General features: G+C 33.7%; 1 protein-coding gene across 3 annotated transcripts in view; it reads right to left on the reverse strand.

Annotated features, from left to right (window-relative positions):
• Positions 1–13235: 13235 nt before the first annotated feature.
• LOC106135211 (uncharacterized) overlaps positions 13236–15301 on the reverse strand; it is a 65876-nt gene continuing 63810 nt past the window's right edge. For all 3 annotated transcript variants that reach the window (XM_060945484.1, XM_060945482.1, XM_060945483.1), the window contains 2 exons: positions 14643–14816; positions 13236–14285 (listed from right to left, as the gene is read on the reverse strand). In XM_060945484.1, the coding sequence (XP_060801467.1) occupies positions 14103–14285; positions 14643–14816 (357 nt within the window). In that variant the 3' untranslated portion in view covers positions 13236–14102. The remainder of the gene's footprint in view (positions 14286–14642; positions 14817–15301) is intronic.

Consider the following 15301-nt stretch of genomic DNA (forward strand, 5'->3'; position numbering starts at 1 on the left):
TGCGAATTATGGGCTCATACAGCCTGTGCAGGTCCAGAAGGCGACTATTAGATATATTTGTGTTTTTTGCCGTTAGGTTTTAATTATGTAATACATTTAATATGTTCCCCCAGGGTGCCACAAAACCATCACTTGATTTAAAAAAAAATCCATCACTTCATCTCATTATGCCATATTTGATTATGTGAGAATAAATATTATATCTGTTTATCCGGTACTAGTTTCATTTATTCCATAGTAAAATATGCATAAACAAATGATCAAAGAGCCCAATAAAATATGTTTCCAGTTTCTAGGTACTTTATTTTTTTTTATAAATCCTCAAAAACAAAGTAGGGTGCCACAATTCCACCTTCGCCTCTATTAATTGATAATTATTGAGATAACAAAAGATAAAGATACAAGATTATAATTTGAAGCATATTCTGAGCGGACGTCAACGGACGTCCGTTGATTGTGACGGATAAGCGTCATAATGTAATACACACAGCATCGTAAAATATATCGATTCTATACAATTCCTATTAAGGAAATAATTAAATGGTTAAAATATTTATCAGGATATATTAACGAAAACCGAGAATAAATTTGACATTTAAATTAGCCAATTTTATTAGATTTTTTTTTCATTTCATTCAGATTTAATACAAAGGGTTGTTAAATAATTCTTCGATATATATATCGAATATATTATAATATCAAGGTTTGTAAGATGTACATAGAGCTGTGTGAGGCATGACTTTATTTTTTATTAAACGTAACTAAGTCAAAAATGAATTTAAATAACAAGTTTATGAAATGTTTTTAAATCATAATTATGTAGGGATCCTAGTATCTAAATAATTGTGAAAATTTACCAAAAATGGGTTGAAAGCTTAAAAATGCTTATCATTGCAGGGATAGGATGAATTAGATCATTTTACTGTCTCCGATACCCATATTCTTTTGTTTCATCTTCATTCATCAATCTTGTTATTCAGTTGCGGACAAGATAAAGCCCAATTATTATCATTTATCTTTTTTTCCTTAAATAAAGAAAATTGCGCAATAGTTTTACTGTAATAGAACCACTAATTACTCGCATCGCTTCATACAAGCTTACCCACCGCTTGCAACCCGACACCTCAGCCAGATCATTAAATTGTCTACATATATTTGGGAGTACAATAAGGAGAACATATTATCGTATCCAGTTACCTTCCGGGCCATTCGACGTACTTACAAATTACAACGATTTGTCTAATCTTTGTACTTTATAAGGTAACTTGTGAATGGGATTTGATCCCGAATAAATTTAATTTCTTAACATTTATTAAAATTGTTACTTAGAAATTTGATTTAATAAATAATAAAAGTATAAAACATAATGTTGTCGTGACTACATAGCTAGTCAGTCAGTCTAGTCATTTGGTGCAAGTAAGTACTTATTTCAAAACAATAATCAAGGGCGGCATTTCCTTTCAAGCTCAAACCTTCTGTAGCAGGTACTTACCTTTATCTTCCTAAGACAATTGTCACATTTTGTAACAATTATCATAATAATTGCCAATAAGGAACTAAGACTTGTTGAACAAACCGGAGAAAAGTTTCAATTGTGATCTTAAAACATACAGGTCGACACTCCTTAACTAAAAATAGAGATAATATTATATGTCTAAAGCATGTATCCAAAACATATAAATTTTAAACCTACAGTGAACTCTAGCAAAATGTAATGTTTGTACTCTGTTTTAGCCAAACAGCTGAACGTGGCCTACCAGTCTTTCCAAGACTGTTGGATCTTTCTACCCTGCGACATCATCCATGACACGACATCCATGGGAAAGAGATGGAGTGGTCCTATTCTTTTTTGTAATGGTGCCGGGAACCACACGGCATGCATGTATACACTCAGTTAAAACTTTTAAAAAAAATATATTGCAGGGCACATTTTTGTTTTTATTTTATAACTTTTACTTTACGACTTCTATTTATTTAAGTACAATATTAGGAGATACTCGTATAACCCAAAACCTGTAAAGCACAAAAAATTTAAGACCACCGGGAAAAGCGCCAAACGAGCTCAAACAAAGGAGGTGAAAAGAAATAGCAGAACGGCAGCCTAACAAAATACAGGATCGGTGTCCTACAAACTATAAATAAACAAGACGGTTCCTTTTGGAACTGTTGCTTATGACCCATTGAACATAGACCCGAATAACGAAATTTTTTTGCACCAATTTCCTGTTTAAATTTTAAATAACAGTTTGAATGTAATAAATATGTTTTATTTCTCTGTAAATAGATTTTTAATTAAGTTGTGAGCGAAATATCCTTTACCTCTTTGGTTATAACACCCTTTAAATTCATCTACATATATATATATATATATATACTTAAATAAAAGAAGACACGGACTGATAACATAATGCTTAGCCAAAACCGCTCATTCTTAACATATGAATTTAGGTATATATAGGCTCGTTCCTTGTTCTAGGACGGTTTGAGAGTATTTCCTGAAATTTCCACGGGAACAAAAATTAGAAGATTTTAGATTCATTCATACAAAATTAAATAATTATGCTCCATTTTCTTTTGCGTCAGACGATAGCTGTCACCATTTACATATGTTGTTACCATGGGCCGTTTAGACCACGAGAGAGTAAACTCTTCAAACTATAAATAAACATTGCTAAGAAAACAAGAGGCTTAGAGACATTCACACGATAACACATTATGAGTCAATTAACGCATAGGACAGAGCAAATTGAGGACTATGGGAACGGTGGACGCCATTTTTTGCCTCTTCTGAGGTAAGGTAAGGCGCTATGCGTGTCCTGTCTCTTGTTTACTTTTTCTCTTTGACACGGTGGAAAGCAAGGACCTTTAAGCCTTTTTTCAAATATTTAACCTCGTGATTCTGATATTACAAAATTAATTTTATTGTTTTAATAAACATGTTTTTTCAGGATGCTTTTTCTATAAAGAAAATGTTGTAACGTGTAATTTTATAATTATGATGACCTAAGTATATTAAAATGTAGCTTTGCCCAAGAATGTTCTTTTTATAAATATAAAAGTCTTCTTCTTTCTCTCTCAACTTCTATCTATTTGTCTCTGTGTTTCATTAAAATCTTTCAAGTTAATTGGAAAAAAATTGGAACGCTACAAATAAACAAATTACTCTTTATTATATTTATAGAAATTGTATAAATATAAATTGTCATCAAGCGTAGGAGGTATGAAGAGATCGCGGCAAGTGGAAAGAGGTAGTCTCTGCCTACCCCTCCGGGAAAGAGGCGTGATTTTATGTATGAATGTATATATAAATTGTATTGATAAGAACAAAATATGATTGTTTTCCTTCTCTATTTGTGTAAATTTTAGTGTAGAGTAGGTACATACAGGGTTTTTTTAAACTCGAAGCACGAAAATGAGCTTGAAATAAAAAAAATAAAGATACCTATTAAAATTGTTATAGTAATATATAATCAAGTGATGTTAACTTGTCTCTGCCTATCCCTCCGGGAAAGAGGCGTGATTTTATGTATGTATGTTAACTTATATTATTAATTCAATAAGAAAGTAAGAAAAACCGAGATAAAATCCGTACCCACTAAGCTAACAAACTACCTTTACCACGGAAGCCGAAAATATGTCCATGAACTGTCTTTTTACACAACTCCAAGTAAGCCGCGCTGTTATTTAGAGCAGTGGTGATATGAATCAGCGTCATCAATTCAGTATCCTAGGTGAGTCACCGGCGATGGGAAGTTAGTGTTATATTTCGATCGGCAATACCAACACGTACTGACTAGCGGAAATCAGTATTAGAAGAGATTAGGAACCAACTATAGGCAACTAATCAGATGGAATAGTGCTAGTTTTACTCGATCAAACGCGTCGAGCAAGTAAACGCTAATTTGTATGGAATTGCATTAGTGCCATCGCGTTACCACTGGGTGGCGCTGATTAAATCATATACTAATTCGAGTTTACTTCATCGACGCCTTTGATCGAGTAAAACTCGCACTAACCCATTTCTCTTTCAATCAGGAACCTGTAAGCCGGATTATTAGGTAATTCCGACTGCACAATGATGTAAGTGCAATGAAATTTAGAATAAGAAGATAACGCCATGTTCCAGACGTCGTAAAAGACGACTAAGTACTTCCATTCATCTAGTGCAAACTTCCATGTTGGTCTGGTGTCGGTATCTGGTATTGGGAAGGGAAGGCAAGGGAAATCTAATTATTTGAAATTCTTTTTTTTTCGAACTTATTATGTTACCTTTAACTATTTCTGAATAACAATTTCTTTATCAAGCTAAACGTGGTCTTCTTATGCTTCTCATGTTCTGTCTACCTCGTAAAGGATATAGATGTATGTGTGTCTACTTTCTTTATTTTTATCACCTAATTTGCAAATAAAACGAGGTACTTAGAGCAGTGTTTCATTTATTGTTTCTGATACGGTATTAATATTATGAACGATAAACGTCAGAGCATGCATCATCGCCAGAGGTACTCAACTTCGTACGCTCTCGAAGTAATTATGACATAAAAAAAAAAATTATAATAAGGAAAAAACAGAAAACTCACGAAAAATATTATGGTTTGAAACTTGATAATCATTTCAGATGGGACATATAAATTGCACACACCAAAAATAAATTAGCTTCACTTACAGGATCACTCCGTAGTATAAATGAATGTGTCCCTAGGAAACTCAAATACAATATTTACAACTCGCTCGTAAAGTCTCATTTGTTGTTTTTAATAGAAGTATGGCGTACTGTCGCCAAGACAAAATTGCAAAAACTTCAAAGAGCCCTAAACAAAACAATAAAAACACTATTTGGCTATCCGTATTTGACATCAAACAAAATTTTTTTTAAAGAAACAAGATTAATGAACATTCGACAACTCTATCGTTATAATACCTGCATTTTAATTAGGAAGATACTAAATAAAGAAATACACACTAGTTTATCGTTTACCAAAAAATCACAAGTTACTAAACGCAAATTACATAGACCGAGTTTACTTGTACTACCAAAAATACGCACTAAGTTGGCCGAAAAAAGCATCACCTTTGAAGGAGCCGAATATAGATTCGGCTCCTTCAAAGGTGATGCTTTTTTCGATATGTATAGACATATAATAAAACAGTAAAAATATTTTGTCTGTACATTTAGTATTTTTGACTGAAATGGATAGAGGGACACTTAGAATGAATAATAGAAAGCAAAAATATTTTTTTTGAATTTCTTGTCTGTCTGTCTGTCTGTCTGTACGTATGATCACGATTATCTCCGAAAGTACTGAACCGATTTACTTCAAACGTTCACCAATTGCTTTGTTTTAACTCAGAATAACATTTAAAGTTGGTTTCATCAAATCGGTTGACTAAAAAAAAAGTTATCGACATTTGAATGAACTCAAGGCATCAGTTTGCCTGCAAATAAGTTACGAAATTAAAAATTCAAAGTCATTTATCATTATACGACAGTAATATACCTATAACATATAAATATAAGTGAAAGGCGACTAAGGGATGGGCTTACAAACTTGGGATTCTTTTTTAGGCGATGGGCGAGCAACCTATCACTATTTGAATCTCAATTCTATCATTAAGGCAAATAGCTGAACGTGGCCATTCAGACTTTTCAAGCCTGTTGGCTTTGTCTACCCCGCAAGGGATATAGAAGTGACCATATGTATGTAGTCTACTTTAATTTCGACACCAACGCAACGGCCTCGATTGTCCAGTGGTTACCCCGTGAGACTGTGAAGTTGGCGGTCCAAGTTCAAATCCCAACAATTACAAGATATGTTTTTTGATTAAAAATATTTTTTTTTGTATTGTTTGAGTATTTTATTTAAAAAAACTGAAAATCGAAATACTACATATAATAAAACGGTAAAAGTATTTTGTCTGATAAATTATTTTCTTATGTAAGTTGATTTATTGAAATCTTTTTATGAGAATAAATTCTTTATACCTAAATAATTACAGAAATGAAAATTAAATTTTGAATGGAAAAGCGGCGTGTAGTGTAGGTTCGTTTAGTAAAATATTTTACTGGTGTGAACTACATCTTTTTTGTATATTTCTTTCGCTTTGTCCAGATTCAAATAAAAAGTTTAATACCCTTGTATGAACTTCAATTTTTTATGCAACAAAATTATGGAGAGAGACTGTCAATACAACTAATTGGTAGACAAAGAATAAAGATAAGAGTAAGCGATGAAGTTACAAAATTATTTGTTTATTTTTTGCTTCCGTAAGAATTTCCGAAAACTAATTTGTTACTTTAGGACAATACAATCCCTATTCAAGTTTTCCGCCCTTAGTACCTTCGGCTGGGTATTGACTGTCAGTTATAATAGTTATAGTAACGAAAGAGTTTTTATTTTGTTGGTTGTTATTATGGGTTGATGAGCATTTAGAAATTATATATAATAACATACGCCTTTTTTCCGGAGAAGTAAACATTCACATTAATTGAGCTATGTAGCATTAAGATTTAAAATATAGTGTGAATTTCTACCAACAGTTGGTCACAACTGAAGAAAGGCACGCGCCGCACTTCCGGTCTGTCGTAGTTTCGAACGTAATGTCGCGACATCATTGTCTTCTAAAAGCCTTAAGTATATATGACGAGGAATGGCACTTAGTCTCTTTTAGAATATTGGCTTGGCTTAGCGAGGTCTTGACACAGTACTGAGTATATGACCTTAAAAGACGAAAAGATAATTGCTTGCAATCACTTGTCTTAAATCCTGTCTGGGGATTCGATTTAATGCGACTATAGTCGCGACGGTATTTTTTTAGGTTTGATCTGGTTAATTTGATATGATTTTAACACACTTTAAAGTTTGAGTATTTCAATCTTCCTCTTAAAACAGTATCATTAATAATATCATTCCTATTTCAGTAATTTATTCAAAACGTAGGTCTTTTTTTGTAATTTTAATTTAGTATACTTCAGATATTTGAATAAAATTAATCGTGTTAAGGCTTTTGAGAAAATTAATACTACATGTTTTTGTTACAATTAGTTTAAATATATTTGTATATTTAAATTTCATTTCTCAGCTAAAGATTACCCAATCTGCGTCTGCTAATTATCATAATTGACATAATTTATACTGTAACTACCAAGTTACTACGATTTAAGAACTCCAGTTTTTGAGCAACGGAAACATTTGCTGGAAATAGGTGACGATGATGATGAAGTGTTATTACCTTTGATATTAATAGTAGATGTTCATTTCGATATTATTAGTTATTTCAATTACGTAAATAATTCCTATCACCATAACAGCAATGAGCAGAGACTGCGTCAATTTGTCTTAAGTCTTACGCAAATAGCTAACTTCAAACATGGCCATCTTTGCTCTGTTTGTGTACTTGGTCACGGCAGACGTGTGGTTTTCTTCGGGTCAAGTGCAATTTTATAGACTAGGGAAAGCCCAATGTTGCAGCTGATATATATCTCTTTTTTACGCAAGGCTTCTGTAAATAGCATATGGCATTCCTTATGCTCCTTCCGGCAAAAATGTATTTTAATAGTTTGATGATTTTAGTTGGGGCAATAAATGCATAATCTCTTACATGTATCATTATTATTAAAATAATTCTATGTAAGTACCTATTATATAAGTATCATACATACATACATATAATCACGTCTATATCCCTTGCGGGGTAGAAAGAGCCAACAGCCTTGAAAAGTATATATATGTATGTAAGTATCATTTCACAGCGTGATAAGGGAATGATGTGATGTGAAAGAAGATGTAGTTACAGGAATAGAAAAGGGTATGTGGAGATGGTTCGGTCATGTGGAGAGGATGAATGAAAACAGGTTGACTAAGCAGATATACAAGGAGAGTGTGGAGGGAAAGGTCGGGGTGGGAAGACCTAGACGAACATATCTTGATCAAATTAAGGACGTCCTGGTGAAGGGTCAGGTCAAAAGTGCCCGAAACCGCCGAGCTTGCATGAAGAGAGTTATGAATGTGGATGAAGCAAAGGAAGTATGCAGGGATCGTGGCAAGTGGAAAGAGGTAGTCTCTGCCTACCCCTCCGGGAAAGAGGCGTGAGTTTATGTATGTATGTATGTATGTATGTAAGTATCATTTTTATAAAATGTAGAATCCTTGAGCTAGTGTCTTGAAACACAAGTCTGGAACTTACTTCGAGGCTAACTCAATATTTGTAACCTGTCGCGTATATATTTATTTATTGTTTATTTTTAAATAAGTATTATGAGTATTATTCACTTTGGAAAGTTATTGTGTCTTTGAATCAACTGATGCAACACTGAAGAGGCTGAAAGGTTTGCTAACCGTCGTTTTTCTGCCTCGGGCTTTTTATAATCCATTAGACATAAAGTACATAAGTCAATAGAAATAAACTATTATGTGTCTTAATTTAATAAAAAATAAAAATAAGAAGCGCCTTCCAGTGAGCAAGGAAACGATAAACTCAGTCAATTCGGTACATCGGATCGAAAAAAAGGTGTCGTCACGTGCGAACCTCTCACATTAACATAACCTGGTTTTTTCGTCTCAGATTCGTGACACATCGTGTGCGAGCCGACGAGAGTAAATAATAAATCTTTCTAATAAATAAAACCACGGAATAAAACAAGGAACGTGAGTGAGATAAAGGGCAAATGTTCGGTGAGCCTAAACGCTTTGTGACCGCGCGGTCGTTAAACGAATGTGAAAATATTTTGTGCCCTTTTAGGGGTCAGTGGGGTGATCACAACACTATTGTATGGCATTTTATAGCTAAACCTCGCCCTGTTAAATAGGATAACAAAGGAAAAATTAGCTTGGGCATCAAACCAAGTGGCCTATTAAATATGATACTACAATGTTTATAGATAGGTATGTTCGTGTTGTGATAGCTATTAAAGGATAATATGAATTCTAGAGCGGAAATTGAAAGACGTGGTTTCTGTATACTCCTCCGGGAAAGTGGCGTGTGATTTCATGTGATGTATGTATATAAATCTGTTGGTGTACCAATAAAATAAATAGATGAAGTCCAAATTGAGATGTCAACAGCTAAAAATGCAATGTAGAATATTTGAAGAACATCATACATATATAAATATGTTGTACTCATATTGTAAATCGTGTGTATAGTAACAAATTCATACTTACATATAAATACAGAACCATATCACGATAACATATTTAAATTTTTTCAATAAAAAAATGTGCCAACCCAATACACAATGTGGTAGGTCATTCTCAATGAGCTTTAGCTGTTAATATGTAAATATTGTTTTTCATATTTACACGTCGCGACACTTGCTTCGCGTATAAAGCGTAAAGTAATAAGGAATTATTTAACTTATTTACATAAAATCTTGTTTCTTTTTCGGAGGAGTAGATAGAGTCTACATCTTTCCACTTGCCACGATCCCTACATACTTTTTTCATGTCATCCACATTTATGTCTCTTCTTTCAAACTCGTCGGTTTTGGGTAATAAGTAAGCTGCGTAAAAGAACTGAGAAGATGAGAAGATTTGAAGGCCACATTTTGATGGGTGAAGTCATCTTTACGTAAAGGTAGAATCTAAGTGTACAAAAGAAATAGTGCAAACTGATTGACATATCAACACATAGCTCAAACCGCGGAGTCTAGAGACTTGAAATTTAGCGCGCAGGGTCTAGGATTTCCCAAATCTCGGGCGGAAACGGGAATAACAGTGATTTTTCTTTTTACGCGGGCGTAGCCGCGGGCGTCCTGTAGTTAGTAGTAATAGCTAGGTAGTACTACCGCCTATAAGAATCTGTAGTTAATTATCCTAAAGCATGATTTTAAAAGTTTTAATAGAGTGAATTCGCGGAAGAATTGTAAATTTTAAGTATCTCTATTAATTCTATAATTAATAGAGATACTTAAATTGTAAAATTATCAAATAAAATATATAAGTATAAATTGTCAAATATATAGATATTTACAAATATCTATATATTTGACAAGATGTCGCAAAACACAAAAAAATAGGAACTATACCTATCAAGTTTCATTTGGTTTTAATCACACAAATGTTACTAATTGACTCGGACTGTTTGCAGTCGATCACATTACACTTCTATTTAGGAAACTAAGCAAATTGATTCATTCTATTGATATTCATGACTTTTTTATCAATTTACGCAGATCGCCATCAATTAGTGCGACATTTATATTTTTATTTGATGTTACAAAGATTGTCGAAGATGTGTCGATTCTAACACCTCCAATTTAGTTAAAAAAAAAATATATTGTCAATATTTAATTATGATTTAGAAATTATTTTCAAATTATACACCCGGTGTAAATAATAGACTTTTGTCTGTTCGTTTAATGTTATTACACATATAAGCCTTCCGCTTTAGTCAATTTATCTTTAAAAAATAATTGCTTTAAAATCCGTTGTGTAGTTTTAAAGATCTAAGCATACTTACATACCTACGTCTATATAGAGACAGACGCGGCGGTAAGCGACTTTGCTTTACACTATGTAGTAATAATCATTCTTTTTTTAGGCGTTGGGCTAGAAACCACTCACTATTTGAATCTCAATTCTATTATTAAGCCACACAGCTGAACGCGGCCTATCAGTCTTTTTAAGACTGTTGGCTCTGTCTACCCCGCAAGGGATTTAGACGTAACTACATGTATGTATGTAAAAACAATATTGTAATAGCTTAAGTAGCTAAATAACAAATTATTTATTTTCACTGAATTTTTACTATCCAAACTGAACTACATAGTACGAAAGCCAAGTTCAATATATCCCTAATATTAGTAAAATTTATTAAAATATGCAAGATAATATAAAAGTTACACACATGTTCTGGAATTCTTTTTCTTCGCCCGCCTCGTCCAGAAAAGTAGGGTGACGACAAAATCATGTGACTTCTAACATATTAAATAAATATCGGTGTAAGACTTTGATGTTGCCACCTAGAGTGACCTCCGGCGAGTATTTATTGACAAGTCGGTCTCTCGCATCATCGAGCGGTAGCTTATAAGCTTCTGTGACAACTTTTATTTTTCTTTTTTCAAGCACCTTAGTTACCATGTTCGTAAATTAGTTACTTAGTAACTAAGTAGCTAAGTTACTACCTTGCATGAAATAAGAAAAAAGTTTGTTACTTATTTACTGTTCAATCTGAACGAATAACGTCAAGAAACAAAAATGTCGGCTTCATACTAAAATACTAAAGACAGTGGCAAACTTTTTCCGCTCTCGGAATTCCGGCCCTGGATTCGAACCCAAAATTGTTTCAAAAAAATCGAAGCAAATTTTTTGTGCCGTATGGTTCTCGGCATTTAAGAATAGGACCACTACATATATTGCCATGGTTATCGTAAAAGGCGAAAAGGAAAGGGCTTAAAAATTTGAATTCTTCTTGTAGGCCATGGGCCAAAAAAATACACATAAATTGTGATTTTTTTTGACATCTGTCACTTTATCACCTAGAATAATTTTAAAGCCACATTTAATAAGCATAACGTTATCAAAACTAGTTAAACAATATTTCAATGACACTTCTATAAAAAACACATCGGAATGTCTTCGCATTTCAGACTCATTTATTCTGTTTCCTTTGGACGAAACCTCTGCAATTTCTGTACTCCATTAATTTGTAGTGTGAGTTACTAACGCAAACAAAACCGTCGTGAATATTTTGTGTCAAGACATGAAATTGTTCCGAGCGCATGGGAATATAATGATGATGGTATGTGGACAGTTTGTTTTTGTTTTTTTGAAACAGTTATTATTAAATCGGTAAAAAAGGTCCGATGAAAGGTTCCCTAAACTGGCGAGCTGCTGCCGAATGTGAATGAAGCGATATGATAGATTCTTCTTCACTGCTATTGGCTGAGCGCGTCAATTTCTTCGCGATGATTGACATTTGTTGTGTGATTGGCTGTTTATGACGTGTGGCATAGAGATGTCGCCACATAGGTATACATACATACATAAAATCACGCCTCTTTCCCTCTCTGCATACTTCCTTCGCTTCATACATACATACATACATATTGTCACGTCTATATCCCTTGCGGGGTAGACAGAGCCAACAGTCTAGAAAAGACTGAATGGCCACGTTCAGCTATTTGGCTTAATGATAGAACTGAGATTCAAATAGTGACAGGTTGCTAGTCCATCGCCTAAAAGAGAAATCCTAAGTTTATAAACCTATCCCTTAGTCGCCTTTTACGACATCCATGGGAAAGAGATGGAGTGGTCCTATTCTTTTTTGTAATGGTGCCGGGAACCACACGGCAATAGATTCTTCTTCGCTGCTATTGGCTGAGCGCGTCAATTTCTTCGCGATGATTGACATTTGTTGTGTGATTGGCTGTTTATGACGTGTGGCATAGAGATATCGCCACATAGGTATACATACATACATACATACATAACTCTCTTCATGCAAGCTCGGTGGTTTCAGGTACTCTTGACCTGATCCTTTACCAGGACGTCCTTAATACGAGTAGGTATGTATACATAAATAAATCAATCTAGCATACTCTTAATCTTTTATGGTGTAGACAGAGGCAGTAGTCACGTAAACTGAAAGTCTATGTTCGGCTTCGTGATGGCCATGGAATTCCAATAAATTGAGATTCAGATTGTGATAAGTTTCTAGCCCAACTCTGTGTGGGATTCAAAACTAAAACCTACTGTGTCGCAGACCACACACTACGCCACGGAGACCGTCATGCCATTTGATAATAGCGTTTCAAGGCAGAGGAGACAATGAGGAGAGTAAAGAAGATGATATAAAACATAAAATAGTATTAACATTTTGTCAAACTGATAAGTTTCTAGCAAATCTCCAAAGCAGGTGGTTCCTATGTGTTCAAATAATGCATATACATATATTGTATTACTCATGTCTTGTAATCTACCACGTGATATTTTAATTACTAGTTTGGAAATGTTATTTGCAGATTAATGTGTAAGAGTAGTTGAAATTTCTGAATTGAATTTTGTTTTGGGAATTTAGCTGTAAGGAATAAAAAAGTTATAAGGTAGCCTGTATTACTTTTAATGGTCCTGTCTATCACTGTGTCAAATTTCATCATCCAAATATGGAACGGTTTGTCTTTCCACTCCGACCAACTAATTCACTGATTCAGCTGTATTATTTTCAGATATTTATTTAAATCGTAAGTAGTCATAAATAGGGTAGAGTAAAACTATTGGATAATAAAATAATAAAAAGAAACATTTGAAGGTTTAATTTTCATAAACATATGTATGACCATATGTTTGTTACTTTATGAATACTATTATTTGAAATATACAAATAATGATTAAATTACACATACACTGGCTCTGTATTTTACAATCATTAACAGCTCTACTAAAGCTATTATTCGATGGATATACATACATATAAATAGTTAAGAAGTGTCCATCAACACTATTGACAAGGAATTAAAATGTACAAAATACAAGTAAAATAATTCTCGAGAACTGATCGTTTCTGCGCATTTAACTTACCGGTGTAAAGTCAACATGATTCAGCACCGCACGCGTCCACATACACACAAATTTTCTAACATACAAAGTCACAATCAGGTGGAATGGTGTTTAATACTAAGATCTACACTAAAAATATTAATAATTAAAGAAAATTAAGTGGAGAAAAGCGAGGAATAAATAAGTTAACACCTTGACTAGTTACAACGGAAAATTTAGAATGTGAATAATCAGCGACAATAAATTAATACATTTCAAATTCATTACTAAACTAAAAAGGAACTAATCCGTTCTAGACCAAAATGGCAATGTAATGGCAAATGTCGTTTTTTCTACTACATTAACAGCCAAAGGTGAAGACAATTTGACTAAGAAGTTATTTGGAGCTTTCAACGAGGAACGTGAAACAAAATTTAGTACTAATACGAGCACCGACATGGTTACATTCAATTCAAACAGTCACTCTGAGAAGAGCATTCACATATTGAAGAAAATGAAGTGTTCATTCTAGGATTTATGTAGGTACTCTTTGTTTGTTAAGATACTTAGTTCCTCAAAATTGATAGCGGCCTTTATGATCATAATTGACACAACCGAGGAGATTATTCAAACAGCTTTGGTCAGCTCAGTCTCGGCCATTGTTTGAAAGACCTGTGATATGTACTCCAGATAGTTAAGCGTATCGCGGTAAATGAGAAAGCCCATTGACAGCTGGTTTCCCTTGGTCATCTCTGGTATTTCCGAGTCACGTAGAGGCTCGATTTGCAAATTGCGAGATACCATTAAATCCTGCAAAGATGAAATAAAATGTTTTAATATGACAAGGCAGTATAAAAACAAATAATGGGGCTTTGATGATTGCTTTTTTAGAGTGGTTGGATGTACCCGGGAGAGAAAAGGAGAAGATATAGCAGTATGAAAATTGTATGCTCTTAATTGTTCTTTCGTCAAATACTTGATTTTTTGATCGACGTTTGAATATATATGGAATGAAATATATATATTTTGAGTATTAATATCAATATAATTAACTTTAGAATTCGGCTATACACTTTTTAAATTTGTATGAAAAAATATAAAATGCAAAAATTATGCTCACATAAATTATTGGTTGATAAATATATCTAACTTGATCATAATACTCACATAAAAGTAACAGAGGACACTTCGCACGTCTATCATGGTTTTGTCAAGTTTCTCCGTGAGGTTGGCGTCAGTGCTGATATTGGTGTTCCTTAAACTTCCTGTGAACACATGTAGTCCGGCAAGCACCAGCTTCAGCCCTTTATACATAGACGGTAGCACCTCGTCTATTTTTTCCTGGAGACAAAGAATAATAATTTGTTATTAATGGAAATTTTACACAGGGCTAAGTATGCTTCCTTTGGGGGACACCTCTTTTATATATGAAATTTTAATACAAAATCTATCTAGATTGCAATTTCTTATCCGAAATTCGTTGATTACACCATGTAAAGCGTGCACATTGCAAAACAATTGTGTTCTCACGTAAGCGATAGTCGGCCAACAACAATGAAAGCCACCGACGAAGAGCGATTCCTTGAAATCGATTGAAAAACTCATACGGATGCACGTTTTTGACAATCAGCGAATTCACCGCTCCTCGCTTATTGTTCTCGTTTAGGAAACGACGATCAATTCGACATTCCCGCGATATAATTAAATAAAGTGGCATCCCTACTAATTAATACATTGGGATTTTCGAGTTGCTACACTCTGATTTACTGTCGTCTCGTTCGTTACTTTGTTGTTAATGTTCTCTTTATATATTTTTTACTTAAATA

Source organism: Amyelois transitella, chromosome 8 (assembly GCF_032362555.1).
Source record: "Amyelois transitella isolate CPQ chromosome 8, ilAmyTran1.1, whole genome shotgun sequence".
NCBI classification, from domain to species: Eukaryota; Metazoa; Arthropoda; class Insecta; order Lepidoptera; family Pyralidae; genus Amyelois; species Amyelois transitella.